General features: G+C 42.9%; 2 protein-coding genes across 7 annotated transcripts in view; both read right to left on the bottom strand.

Annotated features, from left to right (window-relative positions):
* LOC120049398 (metallophosphoesterase domain-containing protein 1-like) overlaps positions 1-16,787 on the bottom strand; it is a 35,392-nt gene extending 18,605 nt beyond the window's left edge. The window contains exons 1-3 of the mRNA XM_038995664.1: positions 16,615-16,787; positions 15,757-15,938; positions 143-368 (exon numbers count right to left, since the gene is read on the bottom strand). Of these exons, the coding sequence (XP_038851592.1) occupies positions 143-368; positions 15,757-15,938; positions 16,615-16,787 (581 nt within the window). The remainder of the gene's footprint in view (positions 1-142; positions 369-15,756; positions 15,939-16,614) is intronic.
* Positions 16,788-24,027: 7,240 nt separating this feature from the next.
* LOC120050023 (signal peptide, CUB and EGF-like domain-containing protein 1) overlaps positions 24,028-26,898 on the bottom strand; it is a 126,607-nt gene continuing 123,736 nt past the window's right edge. For all 6 annotated transcript variants that reach the window (XM_038996614.1, XM_038996618.1, XM_038996615.1 and 3 more), the window contains 3 exons: positions 26,711-26,863; positions 26,423-26,502; positions 24,028-26,097 (listed from right to left, as the gene is read on the bottom strand). In XM_038996614.1, the coding sequence (XP_038852542.1) occupies positions 25,945-26,097; positions 26,423-26,502; positions 26,711-26,863 (386 nt within the window). In that variant the 3' untranslated portion in view covers positions 24,028-25,944. The remainder of the gene's footprint in view (positions 26,098-26,422; positions 26,503-26,710; positions 26,864-26,898) is intronic.

Raw genomic sequence — 26,898 nt, 5'->3', positions numbered from 1 at the left:
GGAGGGTGAGTGAATGACTGACAGGAAAGTAAGTGGAGAGGAAGGACAAAGTGGTTGTGAGAGAAGATTGATAGGTAGAAATAGATCAAGTAGTAGGAGTGTTGTCAACTATCAGGTATACTGCAGTTACAGAGTCACCCACCAGGGGGAGCCGTAGATGCGGAAGCCTCGTACGGTGACCTCTGAGTCCTGAAGGTAGATACAGTTGGTGAGCAGGGACTGGACGTTCTCGTAGTTCTCTGGTTTCAGCTTGGAGGCCGACGGGAAGTAGTAGAAGTCCTGCTTGATCAGGTCAGCCATGAACTCCTGGTCAAAGGTCAACTCATGGTTCCCCGCAATCACTATCTTTATGTCATAGGGCAAGGTGCCTGGGAGAGAGGAGAGAAAGGAGAAAATGGACCATCAGTTCAAAAGTAGTCCACACCCATTCAACAAACTTCTACAGGTGCAACAGAGTACCAAAATCCAATGGAAAAAGATAATTTAATTGAAACGGAATTTCTTTATTTTTGTCTCATCTGTCATGGGTCTTACTAGCTCCGATCCATCTTAGTTGCAATGGTGTCAACAATCAAATGTGCTTTGTTCGTTCTCACAAAGACATCTCTCATCTGACAGTCACAGTTCCATTAATCACAGGTAACAAAGGAATAGGAAAGGAAATATTTCAGGGAACTTTCAATACAGTTATTTCATTATTTAGCATTTTAGGAATATAGTAATTGTTTTGATTTTAGGAATATTATAAATAAAATTATTTTAGGACTATAGTAAATAACAAACATATTCTATCTGAATAACTATTTTCTACATGAGTCATTGCTTGCGCATCTTTATCATAGAATGGACCCTTCATCCAAACTCAGTCAATAATCATGTACTGTAAATCCTCCTCTTTAATTGGCTATTCGATCCGCGCTGCCTGTCCAACACTGTGGCAGGCCAACACACACATTTACATATCCCCTAATGTTTCAAAGTGTTGATGAAAAAAACCCTGCGAAAAACCATGACGAATCTGGGGTTCTTCTTTGTCTACGAGACGTGAGATGCCTAGCCGTTTGTCAGGTAGCACGGTTGATGGAGACTTCAATCACTGTGCGTTTTTGACAATTACTGCGAGAACGATGTGGCATGCTGTGTGTGTGTGTGTGTGTGTCGTGGTGCTGAAAAGGAGTAATTAAACTCAGCTTTAGCAGAGGCTGCCAAATCAAGAGACGGCTCTGTCACAACAGCCAGTCAGAGAACAGTGACAGCATCCAGAGAGACAGAAGGGGGGAAAGGGGGTAGGAGAAATGGAGGAACCCGAAAATCCTTGAGTGGAAAAGAGGAAGAACTAGCTAGGCTGAATGTAACACATTTTTTACTTGCATGTAAACTTGTTTTATAGGGTTATTGTACAGATAGACACAATGGAAATAAACTGTATGGACCTTGATTTGAGTTTTTCTTACTTATAGAAACAACAAAATAACCTAAAGCATAAGAATGATCTTACAACATGATTTTTGCACCTGAAAACAAAGGCAGGTTTACATACTGGCATGATTTAACCGCAAAAAAATGTGTGGCCTAATGTACACGTCACAAAGAAGGGTCATAACCCACTTGTAACAATCATATAATTACAATTATTATTTAATTTAAAAAATTTAAAATTTTTAAAACAACAGAATAGTGGTGTGTGCATATGTTTTCACCCCCTTTGCTATTAAGCCCCTAAATAAGATCTGGTGCAACCAATTACCTTCAGAAGTCACATAATTAGTTACATAAAGTCCACCTGTGTGCAATCTAAGTGTCACATGATCTGTCACATGATCTCAGTATATATACACCTGTTCTGAATGGCCCCAGAGTCTGCAACACCACCAAGCAAGCGGCACCATGAAGACCAAGGAGCTCTCCAAACAGGTCAGGGACAAAGTTGTGGAGAAGTACAGATCAGGGTTGGGTTATAAAAAAATATCTGAAACTTTGAACATCCCACGGAGCACCATTAAATCCATTATAAAAAAATGGAAAGAATATGGCACCACAACAAACCTGCCAAGAGAGGGCCGCCCACCAAAACTTATCAGAGAGGCAACAAAGAGACCAAAGATAACCATGAAGGAGCTGCAAAGCTCCACAGCGAAGATTGGAGTATCTGTCCATAGGACCACTTTAAGCCGTACATTCCACAGAGCTGGGCTTTACGGAAGAGTGGCCAGAAAAAAAGCCATTGTTCAAGAAAAAAATGTGGTGTTTGCCAAAAGGCATGTGGGAGACTCCCGAAACAAATGGAAGATACTCTGGTCAGAGACTAAAATTGAGCTTTTTGACCATCAAGGAAAACGCTATGTCTGGCGCAAACCCAACACCTCTCATCACCCCGAGAACACCACGTTTTTCATCGGCAGGGACTGGGAAACTGGTCAGAATTGAAGGAATGATGGATGGTGTTAAATACAGGGAAATTCTTGAGGGAAACCTGTTTCAGTCTTCCAGAGATTTGAGACTGGGACAGAGGTTCACCTTCCAGCAGGACAATGACCCTAAGCATACTGCTAAAGCAACACTCAAGTGGTTTAAGGGGAAACATTTAAATGTCTTGGAATGGCCTAGTCAAAGCCCAGACCTCAATCCATTTGAGAACCTGTGGTATGACTTAAATATGGCTGTACACCAGCGGAACCCCTCCAACTTGAAGGAGCTGGAGCAGTTTTGCCTTGAAGAATGGGCAAAAATCCCAGTGCCTAGATGTGCCAAGCTTATAGAGACATACCCCAAAAGACTGCTGCTGCAAAAGGTGCCTCTACAAAGTATTGACTTTGGGTGGGTGAATAGTTATGCACGCTCAAGTTTCCAGTTTTTTTTTGTCTTATTTCTTGTTTGTTTCACAAGAAAAAACATTTAGCATCTTCAAAGTGGTAGGCATGTTGTGTAAATGAAATGATACAAACCCCCCCAAAAAATCTATTTTAATTTCAGGTTGTAAGGCAACAAAATAGAAAAAATGCCAAGGGGGTGAATACTTTTGCAAGCCACTGTATCTATCTTCATCCTTTAATGGCAGACAACCCAAGTGCCATTTCCAGCCAATAAAAACAAAATACGGAAAAAAGTTAACTCTTCATAACAGAGCCAATTTCAGAAGCCAACCAAGGCCCCAGAGTTCCCAAACACCAACATGGACTGGCCGGTATTCATAGTTCCACTCAAGAGAGAAGTGGCATCCTTCAAAAAGATCGAAGTCCAGCCTGAGAAATCAACCCTCTGCATCATCCAGCTGACCCTGAAAAAGGTGTTCAGGGACACGTGGCATTTTGCAGCGGGGATGAACCATCTCACAGATGTACATGACGGCATGGTTGGCTCCATCTCACAGAGATCTAGACAAATCGTCAGCTCCATTAAGGAATGATTGTAACGCTCGTCGTTGGAATGAGAAGAGGAGGACCAATGCGCAGCGTGGTAAGTATCCATTTTAATAAGAATACTTGAACAATGAACAAAAACAATAAACTGACAAACGAACAAAACAGTCCCGTATGGTGATAACACAGACACAGGATACAACCACCCACAAAACCCAAAGGAAAAACAGGCTACCTAAATATGGCTCCCAATCAGAGACAACGACAGACACCTGCCTCTGATTGGGAACCATACTAGGCCAAACACAGAAATAGACAACCTAGACATACAACATAGAATACCCACCCACATCACACCCTGACCAAACAAAACATAGAAACATACAAAGCAATCTATGGTCAGGGCGTGACAATGATGTAGATGCCTATCAGAGGAGCAGGGTCTTCTTGTTCAGATTCCAACATGGTAGTTTGGCATGGAACGCCGGCTCAGTTTTATAAAATTAGTGAGGGAAGAGATCAGAAGGAAGTGTACTCAATGACTTTCCTTTAACCAATTATGAGTAGGCATTGCCTACTAATTGCCTACTAATTTGTTGATGTTGTCATTGGAAACACGTATCTTCCCCTTTTACAAGAAAACGATCCATTTTCACATATGTTGATGTTGGGGTGGTGCTGGAGATAATGAATATGAACAATTTTGAAATGTCCTTTTAAAGAAGATAAGCCTGCAGATACCCCTGGAGCAAGTACAACAGCAGAAGTTGGAACTCACAGAACACTGCAAGCCTGATGTCCCATTTGCAGATGACCAGATAGAGGCTGTAAAAAAGCCCAAGTTAAAGACGTTGGCGATTTGGAGCTTCTTCACAGCAGTGGCCAAAGCATTTAATTGCACCCCTGTGGCCAAGGAACACAAAAAACACTGACCCAGTATATAAATTAAATTATGTCCGTTACCCTAGATAGATGTGACCGGATAAAATCCATCAAATACGTTCACTGGCCCTCAGTTAGGAGTGGAGTTAGGTTGACTGGAGTGAAACATACCTTGTTCAATAAACACGCCCCCGCATCCACCTCCATTAATTCAAGTTTTATGGGTGACATTTTAAATCATGTTCGGTGAAAGACTGAATCTGCATATTGTATGACTAGGATTATGGCCAGGAGCGTTTCCTGACTACATGACCTTACCAGGAAAAACTCCTGGTCCTATGTACTTTATGAACACCACCACCAGTGATCAAAACATTGTGTTCTTCCAATGAGTCAAAGCAGGCCGTGCTTGTCTCTCTTTATCAAACAGAATCTACATAAAGGCACAGTGGATCAATGTAGCAACGCTCAAATCACCATTCCACAATACAGTCTTTCTCCCACATCCACAAAGCACAAACGTTGGACACAATAACTCACTCAAACACAAAAGTAGATGGAGAAAGATGAACGCGATGCTTTTGGAAAAGAGAAAGGAAGGTGAGAGAGAGACGAGAGAGAGAAAGAAAGAGGCAGAGAGACTAATCCAAATATGCAGGCAGCGGAGCACTGTCTGCTGTTGTTAGCAACCATCTCTTCCCAGCTTTTGTCTTAGATTTCAAAAGCCGCTTTCAAGCAACAAATAGTTTAAATTTCCCTGTGAATCACCCACACAAAACAGCAAGCCTTCTCTGTGTTTCAGTTCAAAAGAAGTAATCAAATAAAAACACATGTACACACACACAGTAAAACACACTCGAAAACATGCACAACACTTCTAAGTCTAAAGCTTGTCTAAGCAGCCCTGCACTACATTCTCCTCCCAAAAGACACACTGCAGAGGCGCTCTCTCTCCATCCCTCCCTCACTCTCTCCATCCCTCATCCCTCTCATTTCATCCCTCACTGTCCAGTGTTTGTGTGTGTGTGAGGTTTAATACAGACCCAGTGCTAACAGGGTTAGTTAAGGGGAGTGATCTGCTGTCTGAAGGGACCTGTGCTTGACTAGATACAGTGGAATGTGCTCTATACTGGCCTTTACAATAACTCCCAAATCCTCAATATCCTAGAAGCCGAGGAGGGCGGTTAGTCTGTGTGTCTGTGTGTGAAGCTTCCGGCGCTCCCGCCACCATTGTTCCGGTGTTCCGATGGGTGGTCCTTGCCCTTTGAAGAGGAAAATCCCTGTTTTGCCCAAATCCATGGCATGTCGAGGGGGATTACTGCCCTTTGTGTGTGTGTCTCTGTGTGTTTGTGTGTGTGTGTACATGTGTTTGTCTGCAAGCCCAACTTGTTCTAGCTGCCCATGGACATAACAGAGTGTGTATCTACCAGTAACGTAAACTCACCCCATTCAGTACAAATGTGCGCAACCGCGACATTCAAACGAGGCTGCAAAGAAAACTAATGGGACTGTAGCGACTGTGTTGACTTCAAAATCTGGGGTATGAACTACGTTTCTATTCAAGCGTTGATCGACATGGTAATGGCTCTATAGCATTGGAGAAAAGTAGAAAAAACGGACCCTCCGTTACTTCGTGTCATGCCGTAACGTACAGCACGCATAAAGCAACTATTTCTGTCTTACAATCTCTCTCCACCAGGTGTAGCACTTCTCTCATCGTTTAAAAACAAGAAATGGACAGTGACGGGGGTAAGGGGGGATACCTAGTCATATTTTGCATCGTCACTGCAAGCGATCACGACTCTCAAAAAAACTGTTTACTTCTGAAGACCACTTTAGCACCGTCCTAAAAACCCGATTCAAATTCGACACAAACCTTCAAATAGGTATGTAATGACACATTATATAAACTCTTTATAGTGTTTTATTTACATTCTAGAGGCGATTTGGTGATAAGTTGGACAGATCGAGTGAAAAAAAACAATTTTCCCACACAGCATCTCTCCTTCTCACTATCACGCATTACATGCTGACCAGACCGGACACGTCGCGTGCGCGAGCGTCGCAAAATAAATGTAGAAATCCATGTTATTCAATTATTGCACCCACACTGCTTGCGCGCGCCAACGAGCGCCTGCGACGCCAAGGGCTAAAATAGAAGTCGTTCCTATTTCTGACGCAGATCGCGCTGAAAGTCATCTCCTCATTGGTTTATAGAAGCAGGTACCCACGTGCCATCTCCTCATTGGTTATACCCACGTGGGTGACTGAAAGACGAACTTTGTTGCCGGTTGTCGTGGTAATACAATGAAAGTTTAGATGCGATCACCATATAAGTTCAAAGATGAAAAAGCCTGGAAGGAGGAGAGATGACTAGAAACGATTCGTTTGGCCATTTTATGTGTGGATTAATTGTCGGAGTAGAGGTCCTTGTGCATTTCAGGTAAAATAACAACTCAATGTTTATATCCCAGGACAAATTAGCTAGCAACAGCAAGCTAGCTAAATAGGACAAATTAACGTTAGCTAGCAATTGCAAGCTAGCTAGCTAAATTGTCATACATGTTTAATGCTTTTCGACCTGTCCCCAAATTAATGTCATTGGTTCAGAGTTTGTTTTGATATTTTAACCTGCGTGTCGTGATCGCGTTTGGTGTGGGGGGCCAAAATACATTTATGCACGATAGCGCACGATGGCGTACGCACGCAGCCGGTTTGGGTTCCGTGTTAGTTTCGCTTCCCAACCCGCCATTTTTAAAAAGACCCAACGGGGCTCATTGCCGTCTTGAATCATGCAGAAACAGGCAGCGTTTAGGTCATGTCATTTATTTTGTTGGCAAGGGGAGAAAGTATGCTTTACAATGGTATTGACATTACAGTTGATCTGGAAGTATTACGTTTTTGGGGCGCTAAAATACGGTCAATTGTACGGACCAAGGCAATGTACAAAGGTGAGTGAGTTTACGTTACTTACTATAATGTCTCCTGTACATTCAATCAAGTCATTCTATGCCATAACAGCCTAGTAACATTGGTCTGTCTACAGAAGCAATAACTACTGTTTATAAGAAAAAAGACATGTTGAGACTCAACCTGGATTAGCATTACAATGCCCATTCAGTGTGTGTGTGTGTGTGTGTGTGTGTGTGTGTGTGTTTGTCTAATCTCTCCCACCTGAACATGAAGCCATGAAGCAGACACACTCTTCTAATTTCCTGTTTAAACACCACCCACACACCCGTGTCACATACACAATCGACAAAAACACGCACACAAAAACACAAGCGACTAAGCAAGCAACGCATCCGAAAAACACACTCTGCCCTCACACAGTACATTCCAGTAATCACACACACACATTTCATTTGCACCCACAACCTAAACGCAAATCCGACAGACGGTAATACCGCACCATCACCGGCCTAGTAGGCGGTCTCTGTCTTTCCTCTCACTCTCTTTCTTTATCTATCTCTCATTTCACTCTCTTCCTTTCTCTCTTGCTGTTCCACTTTCATACCAAGCCTAGCACATACAGAAGACAAAGCATCAAAATAGCAGCCTGTCCTGTTCTTCGTCACAACGTCACATCAATAGTCAACCACTGAAAAGGTTGATGAGTCAGAATACAGCCAGAGATAGAGGTACTGGGCACGCATGTCACGTTCGTTGTAATGTGGAAGAGAGGACCAAGGCGCAGCGTGATATAAATACATTCTTCTCTTTATATTAACGAAACGAAGAATACTTAACAGACTTACAAAAACAACAAACGAACGTGAAGCTATATAATGAAAAGTGCAGACACAGGCAACTTACACATAGACAATCACCCACGACATACCCAATGAATATGGCGGCCTAAATATGGTTCCCAATCAGAGACAATGATAAACAGCTGCCTCTAATTGAGAACCAATCTAGGCAGCCATAGACATACAAACACCTAGACAAAACCCCATAAACATACAAAACCCCTAGACATGACAAAAACACCTACATCCCCCCCATGTCACACCCTGACCTAACTAAAATAATAAAGAAAACAAAGATAACTAAGGCCAGGGCGTGACAACGCATTACGTTGAACCAATGTGGAATAGACGTTGTATTGACGTCTGTGACCAGTGGGACATTATGTATATGTGTAGAGTGAACAGCTGGTTCTGAGCTTGACTTGGAAAGAGAAGAGAAAAAAATAAAATAAAAATACTTTGGTGAACTTACACTCAAACTTTTTTTCATACTAGCTCTGATCTTGCTGATAGCTACTTCATTGAAGAAAAATATACTTACTATGACTTCGATATGTGGTTATACCATCTAGCTACACTACATGACCAAAAGTATGTGGACACCTGCTCATTGAACATCTCATTCCAAAATCATGGGCATTAATATGGAGTTGGTCCACCTTTGCTGCTATAACAGCCTCTACTCTTCTGGGAAGGCTTTACACTCGATGTTGGAACATTGCTGCGGGGACTTGCTTCCATTCAGCCACAAGAACATTAGTGAGGTCGGGCACTGATGTTGGGCGATTAGGCCTGGCTCGCAGTCGGCGTTCCAATTAATCCCAAATGTGCTCGTTGTGGTTGAGGTCAGGGCTCTGTGCAGGTCAGTCAAGTTCTTACACACCGCTCTCGACAAACCATTTCTGTATGAACCTGGCTTTGTGCACGGGGGCATTGTCATGCCACAAAGTTGGAAGCAAAGAATGGTCTAGGATGTCATTGTATGCTGTAGCATTAAGATTTCCCTTCACTGGAACTAAGGGGCCTAGCATTAACAATGAAAAACAGCCCCAGACCATTATCCCTCCACCACCAAACTTTACAGTTGGCACCAGTGATGCACCGATATGACATTTGTGGCCGATACCAGATATTTTTCTTGACAAAAAACCCCAGATACCGATAACCAATATTTACATTTTAGCGGCCTTTTAAGCATTCTAGTACAGTTAAATAGTTAACACACATACATGGACGCAGCGGTCTAAGGCACTGCATCTCAGTGCAAGGGGCGTCACTATAGTCCCTGGTTCGAATCCTGGCTGTATCACATCCGACCGTGATTGGGAGTCCCATAGGGCGGCACACAATTGGCCCAGCGTCGTCCGGGTTTGGCAGTCATTGTAAATAAGAATTTGTTCTTAACTGACTTGCCTAGTTAAATAAAGGTTACACACACACACACTGACCAAAAAGTTATTTTGTTGGCGTTTACGTATGTCCCCATTACCAGTAAAACATATTCTATCTAAATCATATTCTATCTAACATAATTCTTTCACTTACTTGCTGTGCTGTTTCATTGTTCATTTGTTCAGTCGTTTCATTCTCAACCAGGATTTCATCATAAATGTCAAGCAGTGAAATTTCAGCTCTGTCTGTCCGTGGCCTCTCTTCCTCGGTGCGCACTGTCACTGTGTCCGTTTCCATCTTGTCCAGCTGTGTATGTAACATTTCACGTAAACCCTGTTTCTTGTCTGGATCGAAGTAGCGGTCCTTGTACATAACCTTGAGCATGGTGGCGACACAGTAAAGAGAGAATGCCACCGAATCGCTTGTTCACAGCCTGTGTCGGCAGTTTTGTTGAGCAGGCGTTTCAACGCCATGACATAGGATATCATGTCTGCTGCAGGTGCAGTTGATGAGCTTATTTCTCCAGTCAGTTGCTTGAATGGAGTTAGCTAGTGTGTTCATGTTTCAAACATGTTCTCAAATGCCATTGAAATGGCAGCAGCGGTATGACAACCAGCACATTCATGAGCATGAAATACGACTTTCCTCAGTACGAAATCCTCGTTGACCCACAGTGCTGTCAGACTCAGCATGCTCACGAGGCTGATATCGCTGGTCCAAATGTCGTGAAGCTAATAGCAGTGACGCTATTACTGCGTAATAACCGGTAGGAAAACCTCTGAAAAATAGCGCACTTGGTAGTATGTACCAGTGCTCGAATAAAATCGGCGAAAGTTAACATCACCCGAGACAGAGAACAGTTGATTGTCAAGGGCAATGAATTCCATTATCTTGGCGTTAATGGATTTCGTCTTTGAGTTGTCTCGCTGAAATGTTCTTACTCTTTCAAATGACTGCTCGACTTGTTGACTGCTCTACTTGTTGACTGCTCGATCTACACAGCAGACATTGTGGGCTAGGTTAGGAATGCCGTGTTGCACATGAAGCGCAAAATTTACGTGGCGTCTTTACGTTATGTACCTACGTTATATAGGTATGCACGTCAGCTTTGACATCGGTTTTGTACATCTGCGTTAACTAGACATCGGGCCGATGTCAATGTTGGCATTTTTAACTAATATCGGCCGATTCTGATATCTTGACCGATATATCGTGCATCCCTAGTTGGCACTATGCATTGGGGCAGGTGGCGTATTCCTGCATCTGCCAAACCCAGATTTGTCCGTCGGACTGCCAGATGGTGAAGCGTGATTCATCACTCCAGTAAACGTGTTTCCACTGCTCCAGAGTCCAATGGCGGTGAACTTTACACGACTCCAGCTGACGCTTGGCATTGCACATGGTGATCTTAGGCTTGTGTGCGTGCGGCTGCTCGGCCATGGAAACCCACGTCATGAAGCTCCTGACTAACAGTTCTTGTACTGACGTTGCGTCCAGAGGAGCTTGGAACTCGGTCGTGAGTGTAGCAAAAGTTTCCACTTTACATTAGCAGCACTTACAGTTGACCAGGGCAGACCTAGCAGGGGGGAAATTGACGTCATAATGTCCTCATAATTTTGTATTTATAGTGTACCTTAAGATGAATGCACTAACTGTAAGTCTGTAAAAGGTAAGAGAGAGAGAGAGGGAGATGCCAAATGCCCTGAAACAGACAGGCATAGAGTTTCCAAGATCATTAAAATCACAAACATTCTCTTACCTACAGTGGCAAGAAAAAGTATGTGAACCATATGCAATTACCTGGATTTCTGCATAAATTGGTCATCAAATTTGATCTGATCTTCATCTAAGTCACAACAATAGACAAACATAGTGCGCTTAAAGTAATAACACAAATTATTGTATTTTTCTTGTCTATATCTTCACTCACAAAATTTGAGTTTGCTATTCACAAGAAGCATTACCAGATGTGAACCATGCCTCGAACAAAAGAGATCTCAGAAGACATAAGATTAAGAATTGTTGACTTGCATAAAGCTGGAAAGGGTTACAAAAGTATCTCTAAAAGCCTTGATGTTCATCAGTCCGTGGTAAAACAAATAGTCTATAAACGGAGAAAGTTCAGCACTGTTGCTACTCTCCCTAGGAGTGGCCGTCCTGCAAAGATGATTGCAAGAGCACAGCACAGAATGCTCAATGAGGTTAAGAAGAATCCTAGAGTGTCAGCTAAAGACTTACAGAAATCTCTGTAGCATGCTAATATCTCTGTTGACGAGTCTACGATATGTAAAACATTAAACAAGAATGGTGTTCATGGGAGGACACCACGGAAGAAGCCACTGCTGTCCAAAAAAAACATTGACGCACATCTGAAGTTTGCAAAAGTGCACCTGGATGTTCCACAGCGCTACTGGCAAAATATTCTGTGGACAGATGAAACTACAGTTGAGTTGGTTGGAAGGAACACACAACACTATGTGTGTGTGGAGAAAAAAAGGTACAGCACACCAACATCAAAACCTCATCCCAACTGTAAAGTATGGTGGAGGGAGCATCATGGTTTGGGGCTGCTTTGCTGCCTCAGGGCCTGGACAGCTTGCTATCATCGACGGAAAAATTAATTCCCAAGTTTATCAAGACATTTTGCAGGAGAATGTTAGGCTATCTGTCTACCAATTGAAGCTCAACAAAAGTTGGTTGATGCAACATGACAACGACCCAAAACACAGAAGTAAATTAACAACAGAATGGCTTCAACAGAAAAAAAAGATGCCTTCTGGAGTGGCCCAGTCAAAGTCCTGACCTCAATCCGATTGAGATGCTGTGGCATGACCTCAAGATAACACTTCACACCAGACATCCCAAGAATATTGCTGAACTGAAACAGTTTTGTAAAGAGGAATGGTCCAAAATTCCTCCTGATCGTTGTGCAGGTCTGATCCGCAACTACAGAAAACGTTTGGTTGAGGTTATTAAATCCAAGGGTTCATATACTTTTCCCACCCTACACTGTGATGTTTAAGCAGTGTTTTCAATGAAGACATGAAAACGTATAATTGTTTGTGTGTTATTAGTATAAGCAGACTGTGTTTGTCTATTGTTGTGACCAAGATGAAGATCAGATCAAATTGTATGACCAATTTATGCAGAAATCCAGGTATTTCCAAAGGGTTCACATACTTTTTCTTGCCACTGTAAAAAGTTAGAGCCAAGCCCCCATCCTCATCCACACCTCTGCAACTCTCCCATGCGGTTCACCAGTTTACCGTAGGCATGCGCCAGTGTCAGCACCAGCAACATAGCTCTGGGCTCCGTACACCCCGCCCCCTGCATCTGTTGCTTCCTGGCCTTCCACACTGCCATTTTCACCTGCCTCAACAAGTAATTACCTAGACAGTCCCTCCACCTGTTGACTACACTAAACCTAGGCCCTCCAACGTATTGTATAGGTAGTGTATGCCCCAACACTAGCTCTGTACACCACCCCCCTGGACATAGAAAGAACAAGTGCTGCACTGTCTCCTCCTCCCCACTGATGGATCAAGGTGCAACGAGCGAGAGAGCGAGACAGGTTAACATGCTGAACCAAACCAACCATTGGATCATGTAGAGAGCAGCCTGTGGAGAGAAAGACAGCACTCATGAAATGTTTATGATTGTCTTTTTTCTATTAATGAGCTAAGGAGAGGTTTGGGGGGGGGTCATGGAGTGGACATAGTATGTACACCAACACACACCGTGCTCCCAATGTGCCTACACGGCAATAGCATCATAGTAGTCAACCATCTATTATTCAGGAGAAAAAGGGAGCAGAGAGGAACAGGCGCTAAATAAAGAGTAGTACCCTTGACACAGGTGTCTCTGAACTCCACAACCCTGAGAGAGACAGACAGACAGAGAGACAGACAGACAGAGAGAGAGAGACAGACAGACAGAGAGACAGACAGACAGAGAGAAAGACAGGAAGAGAGACAGGGAAAGAGATGGGGAGAGAGACCGGGAGATATGCAAGTACAGAGAGTAAAAGACCAAGGGAGAGATAGAGACAAGGGAAATAAGAGTGAAAGAGCAAAAGAGAGGGAAAGAAAGGAATGGACAGGGGAATAAAGAGAAGTGAGAGAGAAAAGAGGAGTATATAGAGCAGAAAGTTAAGAATGAAAGCAGCTCCACTCTTGACCCCTGTTGGACCCAGAAGCACAATGAGATCCATATTTAACCAGCGATGGAGAGCAGGCGGCAGCACAGAGAACATCTACTACTGGATACAGGCCCCGCTCCGCGACCCTCCACCATCACGTGATGAATGAAGACGCCACTGAAATCTAAAGCAGAACCTTCTCTTTCTCATATCCACACGCAGGGACGTTGTGCACACACGCACTGCAACGCCTCCCCTGACTTCATGCATAGTACAGGTTCATCATACGATTGGCGTCCTCTGTGTAATTGTTCTAACCTGCATTGATTCCTAATGGGCTGTGAAGTGTTAGCAGCAGTAGTGTTTGTGAGAGGACACTGTATGAGAAGCACTGGAAGCTGATCAAAGAGAGCGTTATTGGATAAAATTGTACTGAAGTGGTGCTGTGTACCCACTCTGTGTCTACCTATTCTCTCTCCCTTTTCTCTCCTCTCGCCATATCTTCCTCCTATCTCCTTCTCCAGTCAATCTGACACCATGCCTAAGATATCATGATTACATGCCCTAACACCAAACCAGGTCTTTCTTAGAATCCACAGAATTAATTTTCACTAAAACAACAAGATCTGTCTTCTGGGTCTCAAGGGACCAAAGCTGAGGATAACCAGCTACAGATAGACCTTCCATGGGATGAAGTTCAACTCTACCTCCCCATCTTCCCCTTTCTCTTCTACAGTCCTCTCTCTCTCTCTCTCCCCCCTCTTCTCCTCCTCTCCTGCAGTGTGCACCAGCTCTGACAAAGCCTTGAGCCCCTGCCAGAAGAACCGGGAGGAGCCTTCCTGCTAAAAATACTGAGAGAAGAAACGGAGGGAGCTGCCACGATGCCAAGTAGAGAGAGAGAAAAGAGAGACCCATATCTTCACAACGGGAGGCAGAGAGAGATAGAGGAAGGGATAGAAGAAAAAGGGAGGGAACCAGACAAAAGAAAAGACAGAAGGAAAGAAAGAGAAGAAAGAAAGAAAGGACGGTTGGAATGAGTGTGTTCACCTGGCCATATGACAGTGTTTCCCTACAGTGTGTTTTTGTACCGAGGTACATCAGATAGTAGAAAGCCTAATACTGAGGCCAATGCTGAGCTCTCACTGGAGCCAGGCTGCAGACACAAAGCAGCATGAGCTATACATTCATCCTCTCTGAGTGAGTGAGTGAGTGAGTGAGAGAGAGAGGAACAGGAGAAGAATACAGATTATAAATATTTATATGAGCGAGCAGGAGTGAAAGAGAACTACAGGAAAAGGAGAAAAAGAGAGAATGGGGTATAGATGGAAAAAGAGACTTCATAAGGCACACCGGGCGCGTTTGGCGGGTTTTATCTTCCTAGCAGTCTCTCCCGCCAGTCGAGGCGCGGGCGAGCAGGTTTTCAGCTCGTGCTCCCCGTCGACTAGCATTGGGGGGGGCTGAGCTGTCATCCCGTCTCCCCCTCCTCCCCCCTCGAGCTTCATCCTTATCCCTCTTGCTCTCCACCCCCTCTCCTCCCATCGCAAAGAGACGCTGGAAATAGGAATCACTGCAGCACGCTGGCTGGGGCCGCACACGGCTAAGATTTCTAAAGTTATCGCTTTTACAAGATCTCTTAGAGTTAACGTTGGGTTCATGTTTTATGAAGACAGTAACAGTGACATAAGCCAACTATAATGTTACTGTTCTAAGTACTGAACATTAACTGAGTGGGCAGTTTCTTTTGCTCTTCTCTGTCTTTTTATCTCTTTTTCATCAGGTATCCCTCCATCCATGACTTATTTTCTTTGAAGTTGAGTGAAAAACACATTTTCTAATTTAATTTGTGGGTAAAACATAGACATATTTTCACTGGAGGCACTGGATTTTGAGTAAGCTAAAACATTTGTTGAACTCTTGCTCTGTGCCAGACAGAGAACTGGCTCTTCTCAATGTCCATTTCTCCTTTCACTACACCAGCAAGTCTTGGCTACAGACAAATAGAACAGCTTTAATAGTCCATTTTATATCACATTTTTATAGGGTTATTAGGAGACTTTCAGACAAAACATTTCCTAAACGAGGAAGAAAAAATATTCAAATAAGATCTATCATATATTAAAATAAATTGTGTGCCATTTCAAAAAACAAACATCTGTAGAATTAAAGAAATAAGAAATAGAGTACAAAACGTTGATGTGGTGTGATGTTGCTTAATGTGATTGGTCAGTCTTACCTAGCCAATCGTTGAACTTCTTGACCTCAGAGGGCAGGCCCAGCTCTGTGAAGTCTCCAGCATGGATGAACACGTCTCCATAGGGCATCTGAATGGCGTCCGTACGGGAGTGGGTGTCTGAGATACACACAAAACGGGTGTAACCTGGCGGCTTGGGAGTGTCGTGGGGCAGGGGGTCCACCCTAAAGTAGAGAGAGAACGAAGGAGAGAGAGAGAAAAGAGAGAATGGAGAAAAGTGCGAGAAAGAGAGATAAACAATGGGAAGTCTCAAAGTGAAGAAGCATAGTTGCAGTGTTAATGTAGTCTGGATCAGTATCCATCACCATTCCTTATAGAAAGTCAAAAAGAGAGAGAAAAAAAGAGAGAAATGAAAAGGGGGAAAAAACGGAGAGGTCGGCCACAACAAAGGCGAAGGAAAAGAAAGAAAAGCACAGACAGAGAGAGGAGTCCTGTGGGAGTTTCCGTGAGTGTGCAGCAGCCCCAGAGAGTCTCCAGAGGGAGAAGGGAGCTGGTGAATAACAGTGGCCCACTTTAGTGAGCTCTCCTCCAGGTACACAGCAAGCCCTCAACACTCCACCATCACACAGAGACCGAAAGAAGGACAGAGAGACAGAGAGAAATGGAATGAGAGAGCAAATAACAGCATGCAGAGAGGATGACTCAAAGAAAAAGAAAGAGGGAGAAAGGGGAGACAGAAATAGAGGAATAGAGGAGGGCTTGGGAACGGAGATAGAGACATAGAGACCAGGTGTCTGAACATATGTAGTGTGTATCTGTATGCCAGCTTATGTGTATGCCTATATATATCCGCAGGGGTGTGCGTCTGCCTGCCTGCATGCGTGTATGTGTTCTATTTACATGTGTACGTGCGGGGGCTGGAAGCGTCCCTGGTTGATGTTGTAGAAGGTGAAGGCCTGGGTGGGGTTGGTGCTGTATTCATCCACCTCCACGGCCACCCTGCCTGCCGCCCGCTGGGCCTGGGACTGCTGCTGCCGCCGCGCAGCCATGATCTCTGAAAGGGTGAAGGCCATGCTTCTGGAGCCTGGGCCTGGGCCGCTACTGGGCTGGGGAAGTGGTGGGTTGGGCTGGGGCTGACCCACTCTGGGCTGGCCTGGGGTAGACGTGGTCTGGCCTGGGCTGGAGGTGGCCTGGTCCTGGCACACACAGTAGTTAGGACTGGGAGTGAGGCCTGCTGGAGCGGTCAGGGTTGCAGGTTGGCTCACCAGAGAGAGGCCCTCTGTCACAGCTTGGCCCACCTTGGAGAAACTCTGCTGGGTTGCTGAGCGAGCATGTCCCCCCTCCACCTCCGTGTCCCCCTACTCCTGCACACACAGAGAACAGAACCACTGAGTGGGAATACAACGCCAATCTGGAATGTGCAGTTAATACTGTAAATAAATCACTATCCACCAAAGCAACATAACCCAACCCCTAAGAGCATCTACGGCTTTTACACTGTCAAGCAGATATCACATTTACTACTGCCTTTAAATTACAGCTCTGCTTCTGGGATTCTAGTAGGATTTCATACGGATCCTGTAAGATGGTGAGATGGTGAGGGAGGGATGTAAGGAAGGAGGGTGATCATTTAGGGATGAGTGGAGGAGCTGGATTTATCCTGGATTGTGCTGCTATGATGTCAGTGTGCCATCTCATTCTAGTGAAAACGGCCACACACACACACCATTTCCTAATTACACACACTTAACACCATGACTCACACAGGCATACTCTTGTGTGTGTCCATACGTATATATATATATGTATGTACGTATGTGTGTGTGTGTGTGTGTGTGTGTGTGTGTGTGTGTGTGTGTGTGTGTGTGTGTGTGTGTGTGTGTGTGTGTGTGTGTGTGTGTGTGTGTGTGTGTGTGTAAGAAAAAGAGAGAGAGAGAGAGAGAGAGAGAGAGAGAGAGAGAGAGAGAGAGAGAGAGAGAGAGAGAGAGAGAGAGAGAGAGAGAGAGAGAGAGACAGAGTGTGGCAGTGCCAGAAGTCCTCACACTGAGTGAATGAGAGCAGAAGGGTGCATTGGCAGATGCTGAGAGCATAGTACACAGTGAGAATAGAAGAGGATTACACTGGGACTAGGAACAAAGGGACAGGGCCGTATTAACATGAACAGGACCTTGACTACAGGAAGAATGATGAAGAAAGATGTAGCAGAGAACATGGTCAAGAGGTACGGTTTGATAAATGAATAGGCGTGAGGAGGAATTGATTGATGCACTCTCTTCTTCGGCACAGATGACAGACACTCAGATTTAACGACTGTGAGAAGCAGTCCCATAAAATTGTGTGACAATGTTCCTTCGTTTCACTCGTAGGCTATTCCACGCCCTGGTACGGACACACACCATTAGTCATGTATGTTGGTTAGATTCTTTATGCTGTGTAAAAATGGACTGTGTATGTGTATGTGGTGTGTGTGTGTGTGTGTGTATGTAGGCTACAAGTCCTGTTGACAGGCTATGACTGATGCCTACAAGGCTATAGCATACAGCACTGAGTGTGCACGTCTGGCTCAATTTGAACTTGACAAGGCATTGGCAGAATTCACACCTGTCCCATGTTAACAAAGTGAGAGAGGGACACATGCATTAAAGGAGAACCACTCTGTCAAATGAAGAGAACAAACATTACAAAATCTAAATTTGGCAAAGTAATTCACATCTGATTAATAAGACATTTTACATTTACATTTACATTTAGTCATTTAGCAGACGCTCTTATCCAGAGCGACTTACAGTAGAGTGCATACAATTTATTACATTTATTTATTTATTTTTTGTTTTACATACAGACTATTTTTTTTTTTTTTTTTTTTTTTTTTTTTTACATACTGAGACAAGGATATCCCTACCGGCCAAACCCTCCCTAACCCGGACGACGCTATGCCAATTGTGCGTCGCCCCACGGACCTCCCGGTTGCGACAGAGCCTGGGCACGAACCCAGCCCAGCCTGGGCGCGAACCCAGAGACTCTGGTGGCGCAGCTAGCAATGCGATGCAGTGCCCTAGACCACTGCGCCACCCGGGAGGTCAACAATTATTAAGACAATTATTAAGAGCCACTTCCGAGTAATCTCACATAAACAAGTCGTTGATTTGAGGCGTTTATATGAAGGTTTAGTTTCTTGTTTTCACAATAATTGTCATTCATTTTAATTATGTCCAGTTATCTCACTAAATCTTACTAAACTAAATTACAAACACATCAATGAAATCAGATATAATGTCAAGCCTGTATTTTGGGGTGTTAGCCTACTTCAGAAGGCTATTTTGTGTAGTTTAGAAGAGCATAGTCACCAAAACACAAAGGCATGGAGATTAAATAGTTGTCTTTGTCTTTCTTAATGTGAATAATATTGTAAATTGTTCAACTTAAAAACGTATATTCGTAAGACATTGCTTTTTTGGGTGTTAGAATTCAATTTAGTTGTAGTTAGGACCCCAAATAAACTCTCACCAACCACTTGAGGGGTTGTTGGCAGAGCTGTTCTGAAACTTGATTATGGCATTGACCAGATAGATATAGGCTATGTAGCATACTGTGGTTCTGCTATTTGGATCTAGCATCAAACAGAGAGAAATGTGGTACATTGCATTCACAAATTATTCATACCCCTTGACTTATTCCACATTTGGTTGTGTTACAGCCTGAATTCAAATACCCCATAAACACAAAGTGAAAACGTGTTTTTAGAAATGTTTCGACATTTATTAAAAATGAAATACAGAACTATCAGAAATATTTACATAAGTATTCACACCCGAGTCAATACTTTGTTGAAGCCCTGTTGGCAGTGATTACAGCTGTGAGTCTTTCTGAGTAAGTCTCTAAGAGCTTTCCACACCTGGATTGTGCAACATTTGCCCATTATTATTTTCAAAATTCTTCAAGCTCTGTCAAATAGGTTGTTGATCATTGCTAGACAACCATTTTCAGGTCTTGCCATAGATTTTCATGTAGATTTAAGTCAAAACTGTAACTCGGCAACTCAGGAACATTCACTGTATTCTTGATAAGCTCCATTACGTTTATTTTTTATCCTGAAAAACTCCTGTCCTTAACGATTACAATCATACTCATAACATGATGCAGCCACCACTATGCTTGAAAATATGGAGAGTGGTACTCAGTAATGTGTTGTATTGGATTTGCCCCAAACATAACGCTTTGCCACATTTTTTCAGTATCGCTTTATTGCCATGTTGCAAACAGGACGCATGTTTTGGAATATGTTTATTCTGTACAGGCTTCCATCTTTTCGCTCTGTCAATTAGGTTAGTATTGTGGAGTAACTACAATGTTGTTGAGCCATCCTGAGTTTTCTCCTATCACAGCCATTCAACTCTGTAACTGTTTTAAAGTCACCATTGGTCTCATAGTAGAAATCACGGAGCAGTTTCCTTCCTCTCCGGTAACTGAGTTTGTTAGGAAGGATGCCTGTATCTTTGTAGTGACTGGGTGTATTGATACACCATCCAAAGTGTAATTAATAACTTCAGCATTCTCAAAGGTATATGCAATGTCTTTTTTTACCCATCTACCATTAGGTGCCCATCTTTGAGAGGCATTGGAAAACCTCCCTGGTCTTTGTGGTTGAATCTGTGTTTGAAATTTACTACTCTACTGAGGGACCTTACATATAATTGTATGTGTGGAATACTGAGATGAGGTAGTCATTCAACAATATTATGTGACTTGTTAAACTAATTTACTCCTAAATAGGAGTAAATTAGTTTAACAAGTCACATAATTTACTCCTAAATAGGAGTAACTTAGTTTAACAAGTCACATAATATTGTTGAATGACTACCTCATCTCAGTATTCCACACATACAATTATATGTAAGGTCCCTCAGTAGAGTAGTAAATTTCAAACACAGATTCAACCATTATTTGTGTAGGCCAGTACCAAAAAAATCTATATTTAATCAATTTTAAACTCAGGCTGTAACACAACAAAATGTGGAAAAAGTCAAGGGGTGTGAATACTTCCTGAAGGCACTGTACATCATGAAAACATTCCGGTGGACAAGCTAACACAGAGAGGAGAGTGGCAGTGTCCAAAATCACCATCTTGGACTAGATTTACTAGACTTTAGGCTACGTGAAGTAAAAAACAAAAACATTTCCGATATAAAAAATACACATTAGAATAGAATAGAATAGAAATCAAGAATCTGTTTCGGATTGTCATCATACTAATCCTGTAGCCTGCTATGCAAAACATAGGCAACACCAATTTGCATGCAAGCAGCCACCGCGGCATCTAACCTACCTGCGTTCGCCCGGAATCCCGGTCCGATGAGCTGAGCCTGTCGGGTTAGGGATGAACCAGTGAAGTCCCGTGGGTCTGATAGAGGAGCGGACGGCGGAGGGGGAGCAGCTAGCGAGTTGCGCTGGTCTGTTTGAAAGTGCAGCGCGTGGTGCTCCTGGTTTGCGCTTTGGCTCTCGCGGAAACACTTAATCTCCCGCCTCTTGCGCTGAATGTGCTCGAGCTCTGTGTCTTCCCGCCTCTCCCTGATATGTTCTGGAGCCTTCTGTTGGATGAACAGCTCAATGAAAATGTGCAAAGGGGAGGTCTGAGCACGAATCAATTCATGTCTGACAGGAAGTTTGTGCCTGCATACAATATCAGAGATTCGTCTCTATTTTTCTATCATGTCCATCTATCACAGATGCAGAATTAAACTGCATTTCATTAAGATCAATGTAGAACCAACGATTTGATGATACATTACATACATTTTACTTTATATTCTCACATTTGGCCTAGTTTCATCCTTACCATAGCCCTGTGTTTCTCTAACCTCTTCTGGATTAGTTTACCCCAAGCCAGTTTCACTAACTTTTATGTATTGTAGTACAAGCACACCTGGTCAACTAATCATTAGGCTATTTGAATCGGGTGTGCTAGTTCTGGAATACATCAAATACATTGACTGAAAATAATGCAAGATGACATGATGGATGTCTGCAACCCAACTGACCTTGGTTTAATTAATTATTTTCAACAGATTACAGTTGCAAAAAAATTATATGAAAACATATTCTCCTTAACCTACATTTACAGTTTTACAAATAGGAATGGCTCCAAAAGTACACCTACAATTTATAAGAATCATCATGTTGCAAATGTGGACATAGAATAGTTCTTGAGTAGGCATAGCTGATGTCTTTATAATTTGTGTAAATGCGACACCGTCTGGTGAAACATATGTTGCCTTTGGAGACTAGGGCCTATTACTAAACTCAACTACTCTTGAAAATATCATTTAAAATAAGAAGCTGAAGTCAATGAACAACAAACTAGATGTCCTCAATCTAAACTCTGACTTTAATTAATTCATACACAATGAACTTAAAAAATGGATGCCGGTGCTGAAAAATAAATATTGTAAGAAAAGAGGAGAGGCATGAAGATAAGACCTAATCTACACATTTACCACTCTCTCATTTGCCTGGAGATTCTCAGCATTGATAAAGTCCTGTAAAGTTCAAAAGAAATTACCAGATTTGGCTGTCAGATTCATTTAATGCTGCAGCTAATGTAAGAAACCAAAATGCTAACTTGGCTGTGATGTGAATTCAGCCAGACTTCTTACACAGCCTCCAATAGGTTCTTCCAATAGATGCAGATTTATAGAATAAAGGTGCAGAGTAGGATCATTGAATACTGCATTTATGTGCTCAAGACCAAAGGATAAATAAAATAAATATCTTACAAGAAAATGTACTTTGGCTCAGTGTCAATTTGCACTTTGGGTTGTATGTTGTCTATATCCTCAGAACCGTTATCCTCATTTTGAAATAAGGGCAATATAGGCACTGTCAGCTACATATTTCAGTGTGTAAGGTGCCCTGCAGTCACCCATGGAGACAAAATATGCTAGATAATATAGAAAAGGGCAAAGTAAAGTGTAACAAGTAACATTTAAACAAGGGAAGATCACAGAGCATGGTGGAGTTGTTTTTCTGCTACTATTTTATTTGAATTTGTTCTTTACTGGATTTTCATGGACCAAACAATGGCAAAACACTGTGATACAGTTTCTCTCTTTGGGTACAACCGACTAACACAAACGTTAAAATTATCCCTCTATAAAATGGACTTAAGTACCAACATACAGTATCTCTCTTTCTCCACCTCGATCTCACAAGCTACTCACACACGGACACACGCTGTCTCACTCTCTCACACACATACACAGAACATGCACTCTTTCTGTATCACACTGTCTCACACACGCACACACACACACATCCACACACACACACAAACAAACACACACACACAATAGAATACATTCTCAGGAAAAGTCAGTCATACACTGTTTTGCATTTCATACCGATTTTCATCATCATCATCATCATCAAACACACTAAACGCCCAAAACATCCCTCAACAGGAAGTGGGCGCACCGTACCAACATTAGCTACACCTCTGCAGGCGGCAACCATTTTGAGTGGACTGAGTGGACAAACACCTTGGTTGCATCTGAAAACATTATTAGCTGTCAAATCCATACTTCCTCCGCCCTTGTTAGCTCAATTCGACTCAAAGCTCATTGGAGGAGAGGTTGCAAGGTCCCTCCCCCGGACCACCTCCTCCAATGAGCTTTGATTTGAAGACTAGTAACATTTTCTGACACAACCCTACATGGGCCAAGTTATCATTCTGATTTGAGAGATTTTTGTAATGTCTTTGTGTAGAGATTCTGTCAAACAGAACACTGACACCTCATCAGAAGAAACTGCTCTACACACAACAGTGGGGGTCACAATTAGACTGGGCTGAACAGGTCCTGGATCAGTGCTAGGGCACAATGCAGAATTTATGAATGAGTGACTATATCTGTTCCCATATCAGTGGCCTTCAGTATATGGCCTCAAGGTAAGAAGATACAAGCCAGATAATTATGCTTATCATCCTTGTGCCCAGCACAAAGAATTTAAGTTGTTTATAACCATGTAGTAGTAGAGTATTAGCAGTTTAATAGGTGTGTAATAGATGTGCTGTTTATAAACTGGGTGGTTCGAGCCCTGAATGCTGATTGGCTGACAGCCGTGGTATATCAGACATTATAAACTGGGTGGTTCGAACCCTGAATGCTGATCGGCTGACAGGTATATCAGACCGTATGCCACGGGTATGACAAAACATTTATTTATACTGCTCTAATTACATTGGTAACCAGTTTATAATAGCAATAAGGCACCTCGGGGGTTTGTGGTATAATGCCAATATACCACTGTTAAGGGCTGTGTCCAGGCACTCTGCGTTGCGTCGTGACTAAGAACAGCCCTTAGCCTTGGTATATTGGCCATATACCACACCCCCTCGGGCCTTATTGCTTAGACAGACTCTGCTGGGAGAGTGTTACAAGGGGGAGAACAATGAAAGTGATATTTTGTCAGAACGTTTTACTACTTGAGGTCAGATTGGGCTCTTTCTGGGTTATGGTTACAGTTGCAAGTGCTATGTACATACAGATACTCTCATAGACATCACAATACTTTCAAACAGACATCTGTCTCTCTGCTACTACTCCAAATCAACAGTCTCGTCATCATACAATACATATTTTCTCCACTTGCATTGTGCAGAAATATAAACAAACTAACAGATGTGTTATAGATATTAAATCAACAGTCTAGGTTGATGACTTACAGAAACTGGGAGAAGTCCAAATAGGACAGATTGAGAGTGGACACTTGTAAAAAGCAGGTGGTTTTGAGTGTGCACTTAGTGCCATCATTAAAGAAGCTTTACACAAAACACCCCTTTCCTCTGGCAGCTAGTCAGGAGGGTCTTAAAGGGATGAGGCAGAGTTAGGAGATGGGAGCACACACAACTAAAATAGTAGTGGGTCGTTAAGGACATTTCCCTTTAAATGATTACTTACTGGCAATACTGCTTTTCAGGCCAAATGGGTGGATTTGACGGTGTCTGTCTAAAGATATTGAATGCTGGGTTTTTTGTTGTGAGAACAAAACGGGACATATTTTTGTCTCTCTCTTTGCTACAACCAAGGTGAAACATTTCTATACAACACAAAACATAAGGAATAATGTAACTTAGATTTTTTTCTACAGTTTACAATATAAAATTCAAGTGCAATTAAAGTTCCAAATATTAGTTACATCACATACATTACTCTCTATAGTAACGTCTGTTACTTGCAGGTAGTTTTTTCATCTTGTTATATATCTTTAAAAATAAAATAAAAAAGTGACTTTTTTGAAAATCAAACTTATTCGTTCACTGTACTCAGTTTGAGGTGGAATGGTCTGGGATGCTGAAATCAGAAATGTCTTTAGAAATCATTTCCCATGTGAAAATGTTGATGTAAAATATGATTTAAGTGCACCAATCGTTTTTTGTGCACGCCAGGGGCCTTTTAAAATAACAAAATAAAGATACATCAATGTACCTGCGTGTGACGTCACTCTCGCACACCATCTACGTGCACATACGTACGTATGCTCACACAAACACAAATATACATACACATACATTTTTTACTTGTAGCCAACATGTCTGTACGTACATATATATCAAACATCCATGTTGTGGGCTTCTGCAAGTTCTAACACATATAAATATAACCAAAACGACAACAACAACAACAACAGAAAAACAAACCAAACCAAAACAGAAGTACAGGGGAAAAGCTGGAAATGAGGACTGCAGACAAAAAGACAAAAGAGGGAGAGACGGTTCTCTGTTCCTGTGCAGGGAATGCTGGGATAGCGAGCACGAGGAACTCTTGGTAGAGTTGGGGGTGTAAGAGAAGTATAGGGGTGTAGAAGAAGTGTTTCAGGGTAGAGGGGGTGTAGAAGAAGTGTTTCAGAGTAGAGGGGGTGTAGAAGAAGTGTTTCAGAGTAGAGGGGGTGTAGAAGAAGTGTTTCAGAGTAGAGGGGGTGTAGAAGAAGTGTTTCAGAGTAGAGGGGGTGTAGAAGAAGTGTTTCAGAGTAGAGGGGGTGTAGAAGAGAGGGATAGATTGGCGGGGGGGTTGTAGGAGAGACGTAGGGGTATAGACGTGGGGATTAGAAGACATATGGGGATGTTGACAGGGGTAATGACGTAGGTGAAGGGTAGGGAGGAGTAGATGGTGGAAAGGGGGCGTTGGATAAGCATAAGGGGTAAGCGTCTGGGTAACAAACAGGGGGCGGAGCAGTTTATTTGTACGGCCGTAGGAACCGTGTGACTTTGGAGCGCAGCAGCTTGATGAACGAGCGGGGGAACATGTCTTTGGACTCCTGTGCCGTGTACCTGAAGTAGTTCTGGGGGTGAGCCAGAACATCAAACAGGGCTTTGATCAGTTTTTTATCCTGCAGGGAGGAGAGGGGGAGGGAGGGAGAGACAGACGGAGGGAGTTATCAGTGAAGATTTTTTTTGTACCTTTATTTATGTAGACAAGTTAGTTAAGAACAAATTCTTATTTACAATGACGGCCTACCGGGGAACAGTGGGTTAACTGCCTAGTTCAGGTGCAGAACGACATATTTTTACCTTGTCAGCTCGGTTACTGGCCCAACGCTCTAACCACTAGGCTACCCGATGCGCCCCAAGATAATATACTGTACACTGTATAGTATTATCTATTAATTACAATATATAATACACAGTAATTGGACATAATGGAGAGTTGCTTACTTTCAGTATCTCTTGGTGATTCTCTGATGCGTAGAGTCTGCCGTCCCGGACAATGTCCTCTATCAGCTGCTGGTAGTCCTCTACAAAACAAGAGACAGGAGGAAAAACAGGGTTACAGTATTCAGCTGGCTGCCGCCTGCCGCCTGCCGCCTTTTCACTAAAAGTGTACTAATATTCCACCATCAAACACACCTTGTCACACTGTACATTATAGTTGACTTAATAAGGCACGTGTGAATGTTAGGGAGTCTGAGCAGCTTAGATGTGTAGAAGCTACAGCAGACTGACCATCATAGGTGACATAGGGGACTTGGAAGCCCTTGCCACTGTTGCCCTCATTGGACTTGAACTGGATCCAGAGCTTGCGTGAGCGGGAGGTGAAGGCGATTGGTCGCTCGTACGTCTGACACGTCTCATAGGTGGTGATGGAGGTGGGCAGGGCTAAGGGAAGAAGAGGAAGGGGCTAAATGTAATTG

This window comes from Salvelinus namaycush, chromosome 6, assembly GCF_016432855.1.
Source record: "Salvelinus namaycush isolate Seneca chromosome 6, SaNama_1.0, whole genome shotgun sequence".
Taxonomy (NCBI): Eukaryota; Metazoa; Chordata; class Actinopteri; order Salmoniformes; family Salmonidae; genus Salvelinus; species Salvelinus namaycush.
The sequence above is the reverse complement of the archived record's forward strand: the minus strand, read 5'-3'. Positions and strand labels throughout refer to the sequence as shown.